The sequence below is a fragment of the Moschus berezovskii genome, chromosome 2 (assembly GCF_049115385.1).
Source record: "Moschus berezovskii isolate FMDL1 chromosome 2, NW_MosBer_1.0, whole genome shotgun sequence".
NCBI lineage: Eukaryota > Metazoa > Chordata > Mammalia > Artiodactyla > Moschidae > Moschus > Moschus berezovskii.
Genome location: NC_142461.1, coordinates 11324951 through 11341863, shown reverse-complemented (window position 1 = coordinate 11341863; position 16913 = coordinate 11324951). Strand labels below are relative to the sequence as shown.

General features: G+C 38.3%; 1 protein-coding gene across 3 annotated transcripts in view; it reads right to left on the bottom strand.

Moving 5' to 3' along the window:
- PHACTR4 (phosphatase and actin regulator 4) overlaps positions 1-16913 on the bottom strand; it is a 106391-nt gene that overhangs the window by 63861 nt on the left and 25617 nt on the right. For all 3 annotated transcript variants that reach the window (XM_055398958.2, XM_055398955.2, XM_055398956.2), the window contains exon 2: positions 16635-16688. Coding sequence is in view for 2 of the 3 variants with exons in the window: in XM_055398955.2 (XP_055254930.1) it covers positions 16635-16650 (16 nt within the window). In the remaining variant the exon portion in view is untranslated. The remainder of the gene's footprint in view (positions 1-16634; positions 16689-16913) is intronic.

The window sequence follows — 16913 nt, the reverse complement described above, 5'->3', positions numbered from 1 at the left end:
TCTTGGTTCACGAACTGCTGAAGCCTAGCCTGGAGGATTTTGAGCATTACCTTGCGAGCGTGTGAGATGAGCACAACTGCACACTAGTCTGAGCATTCTCTGGCGTTGCCTTGCTTTGGGATTGGAATAAAAACTGACCTTTTCCAGTCCTGTGGCCATTGCCGAGTTTTTCATATTTTTTGGCATGTTGAGTGCAGCACTCGAACAGCACCATCTTTTAGGATTTAAAATACCTCAGCTGGCATTCCATCCCCTGCACTACCTTTGTTCGTAGTAATGCTTCCTAAGTCCCACTTGACTTCACACTCCAGGATGTCTGACTTTAGGTGAGTGACCACACCACTGTGGTTATCTGGGTCATTAAGGCCTTTTTTGTACAAATCTTCTGTGTATTCTTGCCAATCTCTTCTGATTCTGTTAGGTCCTTGCATTTTTCTCCTTTGTTGGGCCCATCTTTGCATGAAGTGTTCCCTTGGTATCTCTAATTTTCTTGAAGAGATCTCTAGTCTTTCCCATTCTTTTGTTCTCCTCTGTTTCTTTGCATTGTTCACTTAAGAATGCTTTCTTATCTCTCCTGGATATTCTCTGGAACTCTGCATTCAGTTATCTTTCTCTTTCTTCTTTGCCTTTCACTTCCCTTCTTTTCTCAGTTATTTGTAAGGCCTCCTCAGACAACCACTTTGCCTTCTTGTTTAACCTTTCCTAGTTTAACCTTTCTAAAAAGCTAATCTTTATTAGGGCTACTACCAAGCCTACAAAAATGGAGTCACCAAATAAAATCTTTCAAGAGACAAATTTGATTACTGTTTTTTCATCCTAAAAATAAAATAATGTCTTTTGTTGAAAAAGCCCTAAATCAAACAAGATCCAACTAGCTATTAAGTACTTTACCCATTTTCACCTTGTTCCCAGACCTAGGCACCAAGAGCCTTCAGAATACCACCTATCCTAAAACCCAACTGCCGATAACCAAATTTGCTGTGTTAACTTGTAGTGAATGAAAAAGAAAAACGACAAAATGATTCTTCTGGGATTTATTCACTTGGGCCAAACATCTTCTATATCCTTAAAAAAATCTTATAAATCTTCCCAATCTGACAGAATTTGTGGATCACAGCGTTCGAAAGTGACATCTTTTATGTGCGTTTGGGACACTAATAATTTCCTTCTTACCTGCCTCAGTTTTGTCCCTTTCTGATCTAGTCTCAACAGCGGTGCCACCATGACCTTTATAAAAACACAAATCCGATAGGGTTCTTCACAGTTTATAAAAAATACGTCGATACCTGGCCCAATGCCTTTCCTTTCAGATTATACATTTGTCTTTCTCTGTCTTACTTCCCTCAGTATGAAAATCTCTGGTCCATCCATCTTGCTGCACCAGCGCCTCATCTTTCTACCTAAACTTTTCTCTCACCACTCTCCTATGGCTGCTGTTGTTAGTCCTATTCCAAGACACGTGGAATTCCTAAACTATGACATATTTGTCCAGGTCTTCCGACCCATGCATTTGCTGTTATAGCTGCCTAAAATGTCCTTTCCATCTATTTCTTAATCTGGCTAACTCCCACTCCCACAAAATTCAGTTTATGTACCACTTCTTCTAGGAAGCCTTCCATGAACATCTACCTTTCTGTACTTTAGACTGAATTATGCACCATTCTTCTGTGCTTCAAAGTTGCTTTGTATATATCGCTACATACAGGGGTAGGTATAAATCATTTTTGCTATAATTATCCACATATTTGTCTTACATTCTCTGAAAGCAGAAATTGTCTATACATTTCATTCTCAGCAACTAACATAGTTCTCAGGACACAGCAGGCATTCAATAAATATATTTTTTTAAGTGGAGGGGGGCAAAGGGAAAAGTAAGATCTTTCACTAGGTTAGACTCTAAGTGTCCCTTTCAGGTTATGGAGTATTTGTGTTGGGAAACATGCCAGGCCTGTAGGTACTGAACATATAATAATCACTGAACAGTTTCGTGACAAACAGGAAAGAAAAAGACATAATTGAGATTACCTTGCTAGCTTGGTTATACGTTACATGTTATTATAAATTCACTTCCACAGACACAGCAACACAATCTTTTTATTACTGTTGCTTTTAGATTTATAAAAAACACTTTTTAAAAAAGCTCAGCTTTTCTTTTAGCTCCTAAGAGAAACACAAGTGCCCCCATGGACTACAGCCTGCCAGGTTCCTCTGGCCATGGGATTCACCAGGTAAGAATACTGGAGTGGGCTGAAAGTAGCACTACCAGTTTCTAATCACTCAGAGTTGATTTCTGGTCTTTGCTTCTTCTCCCCTTCATTCCTATTTCCTGGTTTCTGATCATTTCACTAAATGGGGCTTCCCAGGTGGTACTAGTGGTAGAGAATCTGCCTGAGAATGCAGGAGATGCAAGAGACACGGGTTTGACCCCTGGGTGGGGAACAAACAGCAACCCACTGAGCACATCTGGCTTCCTGACCTCTGTGCTTTTCTGCTGTGCTCACTGCTGCTGCTCAGATAGTAAAAGTTTCCCTTAAAAAAAAAAAAAATCAAAACATAAATTATACTACACAAAATGGTTTACTGTTACATATGAACATCTCTAACAAAAGATTTGATGAAAAAGAAAGCTAAAACTCAGGGAAGATAAATTACGTTCAACTACTTTGCATTCCTTCTCCCCATTCTCTCAGAATAACAACTAGCATTAATGAGCACGTATTATAACACCAGGGACTATTCTAAACATTGAGTTTTGTCTAACTCTTACAGCAAGCCTATAAGAAGGATAACATTTATTATCCCCATTTAATAGTTGAGGAAACTGAGTCAACAAGGGATAAACTTGTCCAAGGAGTTCATAGCTAATAAATGGCAAAGCTACGCTTCATACCTAAGTAATCTTCATATCCAAACAGTAAGCACATCTAAGTGGGTGTAAATCTCCACTCCCAACTACTACTAAACAGACTTTGAATTCACACAAAACCTTCTAGGTGTCAGATAAGAACATTTATTTTTAGCCTCAGAAAAACTTTAGGAGATAGTACTTTAACAAAAGTAAAATTCAGATACAGAAGAGTTATGTCAATTGCCCAAAATGACAATGTTAAATTAAAAAACACCAAAAATTAATTCTCTCAGTTTATCTCTGATATTTTCCAGTATGACCACCAACAAGAGTGATGTTTCTTATTTAAAAATCAATTTTAAAGGGATTTCTTAGAAAATAAGTGAAAGGTCCAGAATAAAGAAAAGTTGACTACATGGGAGAGAACCGTTTCTACTACTCCTCAAACCAAATCTAGGACAAAAATACTTCAGTCCTAGTATTTCACGAGAAACCCAAATTTTACCACCTGTCCTGTCCACCCACACTACCTAAGGTACTTAAGAAGCTCCTAGTGTTTCCTGTTTTGCCATGTCCACCAATTTTTCCTGTTAGATTCAAGACAAAAACAATAAGACAAACTCTCCTTAAGTCATCAATTCTAAAGTGTTCAAAGAACATAGGTATAGAAAAGAATGTTAATACTATAAAGCAAGTTTTGTTTTAACAATTTCCTTAAGTATAAGTCATGCTGAAAAATGTGGCATGAAATTTCAATAACAATTATTTTTATCTATATAAAAACATTCATTCATTCTGTGTAGCATTAATAGTTTTTAATCTCCTCTTTGAGTGCTGAAACTGTATTTTATTGTCCCCCACCCCATGGCAGCTAGGGTAATGTGCCTAAGAAAATTTATTAAATGAATTACTGAATCATTCAGCCAACCAATCAACCATCCATCTACTTTTTCTCCTTTTGATTGGTTAGGGTATGTTGTAAGTATGACAATAAATCATCAAGCAAAACTAAGTGGACTTTATTGTTAAACGTTAAACTACTGGCCCGGATGCATTATGAGATTATAACTAGAATAACAAGCACACCCCAAATGCTTCACCCCAGCCAAGAATGTCTTTCCTTTGCTGCCACTTTTCTCTTTTACTATTAAGACATAATTCTTACGGGTTCTTGCTACTCAAGCGCTTTGATTATTAAGCTCCAGACTGAAAAGGGAAAGGATAGGGGTGGGGATTGAGGGTGCGGCAAAATGGACAAACAAAGCAGGCAGATCCATCTGCTTTACAGCATTAAAGTTCTTTAAGAGATCAAAGAAGAAAAACAAAATATACAATCATCAAAAGAAACCTGAATATGAAGTTTTAAGATGTTTAAATAGTCAAGTAAAATGTAGTATTTATTTAATCTTATGCAGTGAAATAAAGGAAAGCTATAGCTACAGACTGCAATCTGATATGATGTCACTCTGGCCAGCAATGGATATACACTAGTATGATGAGGAAAAAACAAAACACCAGTCTTCAATGAGGAATTGAAGGCCATTAACACCATCCACCATCTGCAAGGAGATCCAACCAGTCCATTCTAAAGGAGATCAATCCTGGGTGTTCATTGGAAGGACTGATGCTAAAGCTGAAACTCCAATACTTTGGCCACCTCATGCGAAGAGTTGACTCACTGGAAAAGACTCTGATGCTGGGAGGGATTGTGGGCGGGAGGAGACGGGGACGACAGAGAATGAGATGGCTAGATGGCATCACAGACTCAATGGACATGAGTCTGAGTGAACTCCAGAAGTTGGTGATGGACAGGGAGGCCTGGTGTGCTGTGATTCATGGGGTTGCAAAGAGTCGGACACGACTGAGCGACTGAACTGAACTGAACTGAACACCATCCACAGGACAGTCCATTACACTACTATCCCCTTCTTTTAATGGAAGCCTCCATTATGGGGTGTGTATGTGTTGTGCACATGTCTGTGTTCTGGGTGCGAATGATGTTTCAAATTGCAATCCTGTAAAACCTATCCTGTCTTTGAGTCAAGTCAAAGCTCTATCATGAAAGGTCATTTTTAATATGATAGAACTCTAGAGGCCCAAGAAGCCAACCACTGAGGTTGTTTTGAAACTAATGGTCCCCTGCCTAATATGAAATGTTCATACTAGTTTTGGGGCTTCCCTGGTGGCTCAGAGGTTAAAGCGTCTGCCTGCAATGCAGGAGACCTGTGTTCGATCCCTGGGTTGGGAAGATCCCCTGGAGAAGGAAATAGCAACCCACTCCAGTATTCTTGCCTGGAGAATCCCATGGAAGGAGAAGCCTGTGACCCCTACAGTCCACAGGGTCACAAAGAGTCGGACACAACTGAGCGACTTCACTTCATTTCATACTAGTTTTACTTTCAACTTTTAAATCTCACCGATCATATGCAATCTGAATTTGAAGTTGTGATTTTTTTTTTGCCATGCCACGTGGCTTGTGGAATCTTAGTATCCAATCATGGATTAAACCCATGCCCCCTGTGGTAGAAGCATGGAGTCTTAACCACCAGACCCCCAGGAAAGTCCCACTTATCACTGACTATTAAACCGTAAAAATTTCAAGAACTTTAAAGTTTTCTTTAATAAAAGTAATGCACACTTTTAAATGGGAATATGCTAATACACTGTGCTGTGCACACTGCTCTTTATCAAGGTAAATAGTTAAGGAGAATAAGGAATATTCTCTTAGATCTTAAAATGACTATGATAATAAATACAATGTAAAACTGGGGCAAAAACTGACAGTTCAACAGAACAGACTATATAGTCCAAAAAATACACTTGAGACCTTTTAAAACTCAACTTGAGCAAAATGGCATCATAAATCAATAAAAAAGGGCAGCCTAACACTATTTCTTATTAATCTCATTCACAGGTATTTTGATTTCAGTTGTAAATACTTTCAAATCCCCTTAGTTTTTAAGATATTTATCTACATATATAAAAAAATTTTAATGATTCATTTTTGAACATTTAATTTGCATTCAGTCAGCCATTTTACTGAACTTTTTTTCACCTGACTCTTTTGGGACTATTTTTCTAAAGAGAGAATAATATTAGCCAATACGTATATACTTATTCTGTTCATTACTGGAACCATATTTCTAATGATTGCTCATCTTACTGTACCAAGAACCCCCAAAATAATGTTAAATAAAGTAACAGTGGGCATTCTTTTCTTGTTCTTGCTCTAGCAGACATTTTTTCAATATTTCATGGTAACTTCAGTAGTGTCTCTTGGTTTCACATAGCTGTTCTTTATTAAAGGGTTATATAAGCACATTATAAAAGAAAAAAAATGAACTAAAAGGATATATACAACATTCATGTTATGCGTTGTCATTGAACTGGTAAAAGGAGATTAGATCTGATTTTTATAAAACATGTCCTAATGTTACCAATTTTAAAATCAACTAAGTTAAAAAAAAGAAAAAAGAAAAAAACTGCATACAAAATGTGCTTTCTATTTAAAAAATAAAAATTTTTCTTTATTTAGCTGTGTCAGGTCTTAGTTGCCGGGTGTGGGAGCTTTCACTGCAGCATGTGGGATCTAGTTCCCCAACCAGGGATCGAACCTGTGTGCCGTGCATTGGGAGCATCGAGTCTTAACCACTGGACCACCAGCAAAGTCCCTAAATGGGTATACGATCTATCTTTTTCTCTACTGTGGTTGATATAGCATTATAACTATCTGCTTCTTCAAAATATGAATGAAATTATCCATAAAACCCACTGTGTTTTACCTTTTTTATCATGCCTGTTAGTCTATATGGGATTTTCATATATTGAGTCACTTTGGCAAATTGTACTTCCCTAGAAAATTACCTATTTCATCAAGAATTTATTAATAAAGGTGTCAAAGTATTCAGGGGACAATGAAGAGTATTTTCAACTTCATACCATATCCAAAAGTTAACTCAAATAAGAGAAACCACAGGCTGGAAAAAAACATTTGTAGTAACACTTACAAAGAATTTATATGTGAGCCATGTAAAAAACATTCACAACTCAAAAAAATAAGCCAATTTTTAAAAAGACCAAAATTTGAACAGATATTTCATCACAGAAAAGATATGAATGGCAAATAAACATATGAAAACTTACTCAATAGTATTACTCATGAGGGAACTGCATATTAAAACCACAATGAGATATGAGATACTGCTGTACACCTATTAATTATTAGAATGGCCAAAATCCAAAACACTGATAGCACCAAACGCTGGTGAAGGTGTGTAGCAACAGGAACTCGCATTCACTGCTGATGGGAATGCCAAATGGTACAGCCACTCAGGAAGACAAGATGGGATATTATATTTATTTATTTTGGTTGTGCTGGATCTCTGTTGCTATGCACAGGCTTTCTCTAGTGTCGGCGAGCCTCTCTAATTGCAGAGCACAGGCTTATCATAGTGCTGGCTTCTCTTACTGAGGGACACAGGCTCTACAGTGCAGGGGCTTCAGCAGTTGTGACACACCGGTTTAGTTACCCCATGGCACATGGAATCTTCCTGGACCAGGGATAGCACCCATGTCCCCTGCATTGGCAGGTGGATTCTTTACCATTGGCCTACCACGGATGTCCCGGGAGTTTCTTTAAAAACCTAACATACTCTTATACATTCTAAGTATGGTACCCCTTGGTATTTACCCAAATAACTGAAAACTAATGTCCATACAAAACCTACACACAGCTGCCATAACTCGGAAGCAAACTGATGCTCTTCAGTAGGTAAAAGTATAAATAAGTCACAATACATTCAAACAAAGGGATATTTTTTAGAGCTAAAAAGGAAAGAGCTATCAAGTCACAAAAGGACACTGGAGGAGCCATAAATGCATACCACTAAATGACAGAAGTCACTCTGAAAAAACTATGTATGAAAAAGCTACTATATGATTCCAATGTTATTACATTCTGGAAAAGGTATGAAAGGAATGAACTACTGATACATGCAACAACATCTATGAATCTTGACAGCTTTATGCTAAGCAGAAATAGCAGACAAAGCTACATACGTATAATTCTGATCACAAAAGGTAAGCAGGGGACTTCTGGTGGTGAAGGAAACACTCCACATCTTGATTGTGGTGGCAGTTACACGATTTTCCATGTTTGCCAAATGGCACTATTACATACTTTAAAAGGTAAGTTTACTGCATATAAAATTTATTCTCTTTGTTTTATATATCTTAATTTTTAACAGAAACATAAAGAAGGAACTAAAATGCCAATAACCCTTCAATCCAGATAAAATCCTTTTCTACGTTAAAAAATAAAATACATTCACAAACCATATAGGAATATACAAAATGTTAACTGAAAACCAGCCATCCTTCCTATCCTCCCCCCTCTTTTTTTTTTTTGCCACACTGCGCAGTCTTGGGGATCTTAGTGCCCTGATCAGGGACTGAACCCCAGCCCATGGTAGTGAAAACTCTGAGTCTTAACCACTGGCCGCTGGGGAAATCCCACTATCCCTCCCTTTTAATTTTCATTCTTATCATCATCGCCTATGTAGTGTCCAGGACACACTGATAAAGTGCTCAGTATGCAGAAATAAATTCAGATGGAAAACCCCCTACACATTTAGTCCACCTATTACACTTTCTATAATTTTCTAGGGAGTAAGCAACAGTCACAAGTGATAAAAAGTGGTGAGAGGATATGGGAGACAGTCCAGAAAGTCAGCATCACTATTTTTCGGCTGGCATTACTACAGAGATGGCTCTTTTTCTACTGACAGAAAAAATAGGGCATCTGTGTTATTAACATCCATAGTGTTCTACTACAAACTGGGGTTCTACGTACTCTATTTCCCTTAAGAGCGTAGATTCTATTTCATGCTGAAAATTTAAAACCACTCTAAGAAATACAGGTGAATACTATGGAGCAGTGGGATAGAACAGTAAAAAGACCTTACCCTCCATAAGTTTATATTCTTATCAGGAAATAATGTGACAGAAGATATTTACTTTTATAATAATGTTATATTAAATTTCTACTGAACACAAGAGGAAAAAAATAGAACTAACGTCATTTTTGGCATGGTTTAATACCAGAGGCATTTACCTCCTACACCTTAAGAATCTCAAAACTAATTAAGTTCGTATTTTGTCCTTCATTCTTAAAGAGAAGGGAGGAAAGGGCTGTGTTATTAGCACATTTTGAGCTTCAAGTGGTAACAACATGATCATATCACAAAAAATTTTCCCATGAACTTAAGTGAAATGCATTAGTCTTGAGCATGGCTCCTCAACAAATGTCCTTGAAAGGTTAGGAAAACCCCCTTTAAAACATAGTAATAATTTATAAATTCAGATTTAGAACAGGAATAATTGACTTTAAGTTTGTTTAGGATATGGCTTCTGTTTTCTGCTTCAACAAACTGATTCTCATATTTCCTATATGATACAAATTCTAATCAAAAGGAGCTATTACCTTGTAAATCTGTTCAATCTGTTCCCTGAATACCATGCACATGAATTAAAGCTTTTGAAGCTAGCTTTAAACTCAGGCTTCACACCAACAATCTTTCTCAAATTAAATAATTATTTCATCAAACACAACCAAAAACTTTTTTCAACAAACTGTGCTCACTTCTGTGGAAGGGAGGGTATACAGAAACTTAATGAAGTGGTTAGAAAATTTAAAACATTTTGAGAAGTCAATTTAGTATACACAGAACCTCTCCTCCTGGGTCTGCTGTTAGAAGAATGACTGCTAACCCATAAACATTTGCGAAGGGAGGAAGAAAGAAAGCAGAAGCAGGAATAAGCCATTTTTAAAAAGCAGTGGGGTAAGAAGCATCACATTAGCTCAAACTATACACATATCTTCTCTGGACCCTTCCTTCCCTCAGCACTTACCATGTAGCCCTTACTTTTTAAAAAAAACACTAGCAGCTTAAACCAATATAAGTTGACAGTTAATACTTTCACTGCATTCTACCACAGGTCCCTTTGAAAGAAAAGGAATAAAATGAGATTTAGGGTAAAAGCTGTTTGATTCCTTTATCACCTTTCCCATTCCATGATCCTGAATGTCTGTCCCATATGAATCCTGGCAGAACTCTGGAGGCTTGTTTTCTGGAAGGGATAAAACTAAATGGTCTCTGGACTAGGGGACTCAAACGGTGGTTGATGATGGGAACAGAGCATGGAAAACTGAGGGCAATTGAGGGAACATAATGAATACTGGTTGCAGCAACCCTCTCACCCCTCACCATCCAGTGCTGGGAAGACTCCACCCCCTGAACCCTTTTACTGATAAAAAGAGATATTCCTCAACAATCTACTGAGCTAGATAGCTCAATTGGTAAAGAATCCGCCTGCAATGCAGGAGATCCTGGTTGAATTCCTGAGTAGGGAAGATCCCCTGGAGAAGGGGAAAGGCTACCCACTCCAGTATTCTGGCCTGGAGAATGTAGTCCATGGGGTTGCGAAGAGTTGGACACAACTGAGTGACTTTCATTTTCATTTTCACTTTCCTCAACAATAGGGACAAGAAGCTCACCCTACAGTAAGGCCCAAAGGCTAATTTAAAGCTCACTCACTACTCTTAATCATAAGCATACAGCTAATTATTACTAGACTTCAGAAGAAAACTCCTACATGAGATCAAAACAAAGGAAAGCAACTTTGGAGGAAAAGAACCTATGCAGGGCAAAGTAAATCTGTTGAAGACAATAAAGAATATTATGACAGAAATATTCAGAGCATAAAAGAAATCTCCTAGAAATAAAAAAACATAATAGTATAAAAGAAAAATTTAATACAATATAAAGGTGAAGAAATCTTTTAGGAGCTAGAGAAAAAAAGACATGAAAATTAGAGAACTATTTCACGAGGTCCATCACCGAGCAGTTACTGGCAATCAAGAAAGAGGAAGACATGGGATTTAGGAAACAAAAGTCAATACAGGAGAGAAACAAGAGTCAATACAGGAGAGAAACAGAGTCCCAGGTGAACAAGGACACCCCCGGAGGGCAGCTGTGAACCACACGCAGGGACACATGTCCATGTTGGAGCAGTGTGCCCCAACAGACATATTGAAGACCGTCATACCAAGATCTCTGCTGCAGTTTATTCTCTTTTTTAAGGAAGATAATGCTCAGGTGAGCTGGTCTTAACTAAATGCTGGTGAATTTCTTCTCAAAATACTGAGCTTCCTGATGAGATCAGAAGACTCATTTCATCCTACAGAAGTGTTCTTTAACCTATTCCTAAAAGCTGCAGGTCAGAAGGAAATGACAACCCAGTATTCTTGCCTGGAGAATCCCAGGGACGGAGGAGCCTGGTGGGCTGCCATCTATGGGGTCGCACAGAGTTGGACACAACTGAAGCGACTCAGCAGCAGCAACACCAAAAGCTGCAGGCAGGTCATGATCAACTTAGGAGAGACCACAGAGTTACTCACTCCCTCTGACCATTCTTCTGCCAAGTGTCCAAGACTGAAGCCCTGCCCAAAACAATTTCCAGGACTAAGTCTTGACTCTGTCCATGACTTCCACAGAAGGGACTCTGTGAAAAGTAGGTATCTGAAGCAAATGTGGCCCGCTGATGCCTGGGGGTCCCTAAGATCCTTTTAGGACCCAAGAGGTACAACGATCTACTTAATAATACTAAAGAATGAATTGTATTTTTCACTGTGCTGACACTTGTACTGAGGGTACAAAAGCAATGGCAAGCAAAACTGCTGGTACCTTCACACAAATCAAGGCAGTGGCACCAAACTGTAGTAGGACGCATAATCTTCACCACTGTATAATTATAGTCAAAAATAATGAAAATTTAAGAAATAAAATCCCTGATAATTTGTAAAAATTATTAGTTTTAATAAATCTCAAGGCTTCTATATGTCTTTTTACTGCTTTGCATGATGAAATGATAAATACAATGGTCACCTTCACAAAAGGCACTTGTATAATTGAGTCTCAAGCTGAACTAGTAATTTTTTTCATGAAATACCATTTTTATTGGAATGATTAAATGAAAATTAATTAACAGTACTTGCTGCCAGTGAGATACATCAAACTTTCAAGAGAAAATTTGAATTTTGGAAAACGTACCTACCAGAGTGAGCTTGCCAACTTCCCAATACCTAAAGACTGTGCACTGAGACCAGTGGTGGTATTAACAAATGTAATTTTAAAATATAATAAACTGTGTAAACATCTGTCCATGTAAGTAAGAAACATCCTAGAGGCCTTAGGTCTGTCCCACTAAATCTCTCACTTTAATTTTCAGAATGCAACTCGGGGCTGGTGTGCGGGGATGACCCAGAGGGAGGATAAAGGGAGGAGGGAGGTGAGAGGGGGGTTCAGGAGGGGGAACTCATGTACACCTGGGGCGAATTCTTGTCAATGTATGGCAAAACCAACCAATACAATATTGTAAAATAAAAAAATAAATTAAAAAAAAAAGAATGCAACAAATAATTCTTTTTCAAAGTATCTATATAACTGTTAGTTAATCTAACTGTAACAAAATTATCAATCATTTTTTAAAGGCTCCACTTCTCAGAAACAAACTCACTTTGCATTCAGAATTCTTATTCTTTGTTAATGGCACTGAGTAGACTGTAACCAGTAAATCAAATTCTTATCATACGTACATTTTGTGAGCAATTAAAAAAATCCTACAAACTATTCTATAAAAATAAGCTCAGGGATATACTGTACAATGCAGGGACTATAACCAAATTAAATTTAAAAAATAAAAAAATAGAAGGGGAAAAAAAATCCTCTCACTAGCATAGAAGACAAACCTTTTCTCATATTAGTGATCAAAAGCACATATTAATTTATATTTCAACTGACTACTAGCCAATTATAACTTTCATAGCAACTTCCCCTTTGGAATTCTCTAGTAAATCTAAGTTATTGTTGTTTAGTCGCTAAGCCATGTCTGACTCTTTTGTGACCTCCATGGACTATAGGCTCCTCTCTCCAGGGGATTTCCCAGGCAAGAATACTGGTGTGGATTGCTATTTCCTTCGCCAGGGGATCTTCCAAACCCAGGGATCGAACCTGTGTCTCCTGCATTGGCAGGTGAAGTCTTTACCACTAAGTCACCAAGGGAGCCCAAATTTAAGTTACATTTAATTTTAAGTTGAATTTAATTAGTTTAATAGTAAGTTTACTCAGATTAAAGTCCATTTACAATATGCTTAAATTAGGTGAGGTAAAGAGGTCCCGCAAAGGGAAAAAAAAATTTCCCATAAAAGCCTTTGGAATTGTCATATGTTACACTAATTTATCATATGGACATGTTCTTTAGGATTTGTCACCAGGCAACTATTAATATATCAACCCAATTTACCAAATTGTTCATAAATAACGCCCCAGAAGCTACAAATTTATGAATAAAGTACTAACTGCCCTCTAGTGTTCAAACTAGTCTGACTCTTTGCGACCCCATGAATCACAGCACACCAGGCCTCCCTGTCCATCACCAACTCCTGGAGTTCACTCAAACTCATGTCCATTGATTCGGTGATGCCATCCAGCCACCTCATTCTCTGTCGTCCCCTTCTCCTCCTGCCCCCAATCCCTCCCAGCATCAGAGTCTTTTCCAGTGAGTCAACTCTTCGCATGAGGTGGCCAAAGTATTGGAGTTTCAGCTTTAGCAGGGTCATTAAAATCAGAGGAGAAATTCTGATCTGACAAGGTTTAAAACAGCAGTCTTTTCAAAACAAGACAATAGCTATTAATCTGAGAGGTCTGATTACTTAATTGTACCAGGAGCCCAAAGAGCCTAATTTCAGTCATCTATGGTAATTGTGGGCTTCCCTGGTGGCCCAGTGGTAAAGAATCCACCTGCCAATGCAGAGGATGCAGGGTTGGGAAAAGCCCCTGGAGAAGGATATGGCAACCCACTCCAGTATTCTCGCCAGGGAAATCCCATGGACAGAGGAGCCTAAAGTCCATGGGGCTGCAAAAGAGTCGGACACACCAGTGAAGTTTTGCTTCACTGTGTGTGAATAGAATAGACACTTGGAACACTTTAACTATACTACTTCAAGTTAAGGGCTTCCCAGATGGTGCCAGTGGTAAAGAATCCGCCTGCCAATGCAGGAGACATAAGAGATGCAGGTTCAATCCCTGTGTTGGGAAGATCCCCTGGAGGAGGGCATGGCATCCCATTCTGGTATTTCTGCCTGGAGAATTCCCATGGACAGAGGAGCCTGCTGGGTTACAGTCCATGGGTCGAAAACAGTCAGACACGACTGAAGTAACTGAGCACGCACTTCAAAAGTTATACTGCCATAAAATGAGATTCGGATTTTTCCCATTTGGTGAAAAATCACAAAATATTCACATTAAAACCTGCCTCTAGCAGGCTGAGGTTAATCAAGGAAAACTGTCTCTGGTTGATTTTTTTTTGCTGATGCGTATTTTTACTTATTTTGTATTATTTATCTTCGGGTGTGCTGGCTCTTAGCTGCAGCTCTCAGGCTCCTGCTTGTGGTGTGCAGGCTCCTCTCCAGTTGTGGCATGTGGGCTCCAGAGAGCGAGGGCTCAGTAGCTGCGCTGTGCAGGCTTAGGTGTAAGCTTCCAGGCACTTGGGATCTTAGTTCCCCAAGGACCAGGGCTCAAATCCAAGTCCCCCGCACTGGAAGCCAGATTCTTAACCACTGGACTACCAGTGGTGCATATTTTAACTGGAAAGTACTTCCTAACTAGTCTTCCCAGTGTATAGTTTGGGTTTGTTTTTTTTATTTTTTGGCTGTTATACTTTTAATGGAGGGAGGTATAATATTCATCAATGTGCAAGAATGTTTTACATACTCATTAGCATAGTGATTAATGTAAATTTAGGGATACACAATCCGTTAAACCTAAAAAACTGTATCTGCACTCTGTAACGACTGAGCCCGTGCGCCACAACCAAGATCCCACTTGCTCACCGCAACTAAGACCCAATGCAGGCAAATAAATAAATATTTTAAAAATAAATAAATAAAACTACAAAGTTGCCTGCAACCTAAGATAATGGAAAGGCTCCTTTTAAAGTTTTTACCCATCATCTTTACTTTCAAAGTTCTCAATGGTATCTAGGAGAACTAAAAAATAATAGAAGGCTCATTTCAGCTACGCCTCAAGAATTCTAATGAAGCTGTATGCCAATGACACTGGAACTATGACGTTTCCCCCAATGGGCTTTCTAGATGACCACATCGCAAACTTTTAAAAGTATCTGCAGTAACATGTAGGCAAGCTGAGTGGCTTAATATTTAAAAGCCTGGAAAAAAGCTAAGGTGTCTCATCCTAGAGAATTATAAAGCATGGTAGTAATACCATTTCTCGCCTTTGGTAGTAATACCAAGTCTCTCCTCAGAGACACTTTTTATTTTTATTTTTTTTCAGAGACACTTTTTAAAGCATGGAGGTAACCTTAAGGATACTAAAGAGACATCAATAGTTTTCCTAAAGCTTCAATAAACACCCCAAGGCACAAATGTTCAAAATGGTCCACTAATTATCCCAGACATTACCTCTTTGTTTTCAATAGGAAAACAGGGTTGAGTACACAGTGACTGACTTTTTAGTCAAAAAGGTAAATATAAAACCTTTGTGTATCTAGATTTATACTCTCTTAGGTGGTGCTAGTGCTAAAGAACCCACCTTGCAATGTAGGAAACTTAAAAGACGCAGGTTCAATCCCTGGGTGGGGAAGATCCCCTGGAGAAGGGCATGGCAACCCACTCCAATATTCTTGCCTGGAGAATCCTATGGACAGAGGAACCTGGCAGGCTACAGTCCATAGAGTTGCAAAGAGTTGGATACGATTGAAGTGACTTGGCTAGTCACTAGTTGCTAGTTACAGAATTTAAAACTTATTTTAACTTGTCAAATGGTTCTTTGCTTTATTTGAAGTAACTAACATTCTAGGGCACCTAGATCTCAAAGTGTGGGTGCCTCACAGCAATGTCAGAATTATTTTTTATAATACAAAAGTGCTATATGCCTTTTCACTCTCATTAGCTCCAAACTGTACAGTCAGTTCTCCAAAGTCTGCCGGGTATGTGACAACAAAATAGATTAAATGCAGGAAGCCAAAACATGAATTCAGCTGTCTTCTATTAAACCAGACACTAAAGAGATTTGCAAAAATATAAAACAATGCCACTCCTCCTGTTAATCTTTTTTATTTGGGGAGCTATTTTTCATTAAAATGAGGGACTGATGCTAAAGCTGAAACTGCAATACTTTGGCCACCTCATGCGACGAGTTGACTCACTGGAAAAGACTCTGATGCTGGGAAAGGTTGGGGGCGGGAGGAGAAGGGGACGACGGAGAATGAGATGGCTGGATGGCATCACCGACTCGATGGACATGAGTTTGAGTGAACTCCGGGAGTTGGTGATGGACAGGGAGGCCTGGCGTGCTGTGATTCATGGGGTCGCGGAGAGTCGGACACGACTGAGCGACTGAACTGAACTGAACTGAACATATGAATGGTTTATTAATGTTATTTTTAAATGAATTAATATTCTAAAAATGTCTCTATTTTAATTTTTAATATAGTAAATATCAATAGATATATGTCATACAAACAAAGTTCTTTGGGGCCCTCAATTATACATAAGAGTATAAACGATGCTGAGGTCAAAAAGTTTGAGAACTGATAGAGAGTTTAGCACAATAAATATGAAAAATAATCAATTTACTCTCAAAGTTTTAATGGAGGTAAGGATAAAACACAAATATCATTTACTAAGAAAAATGCAGGTGATACTTACCAAATGGATCTTCCATGCCACTATTAACCAGTTTAGGAAGGTGACAGACAGTTTCTAAAGAGAGAAAAAGGCAAATGATATACTTAAAACATAATATCCATCACCTTTTATATTCCTTAAAAAATAGACCCAATTAAGTCACACTGGTAATAATTTAAACTGGGATTTAGTTTAAGGGAGTTGAGATACATACATATAAAATTATCATAAAACATTCATGGCTAATTTTCATTTAAAAATATACATCATCCTCAGTTTCCTCAAATAAGTTCCCTTTCC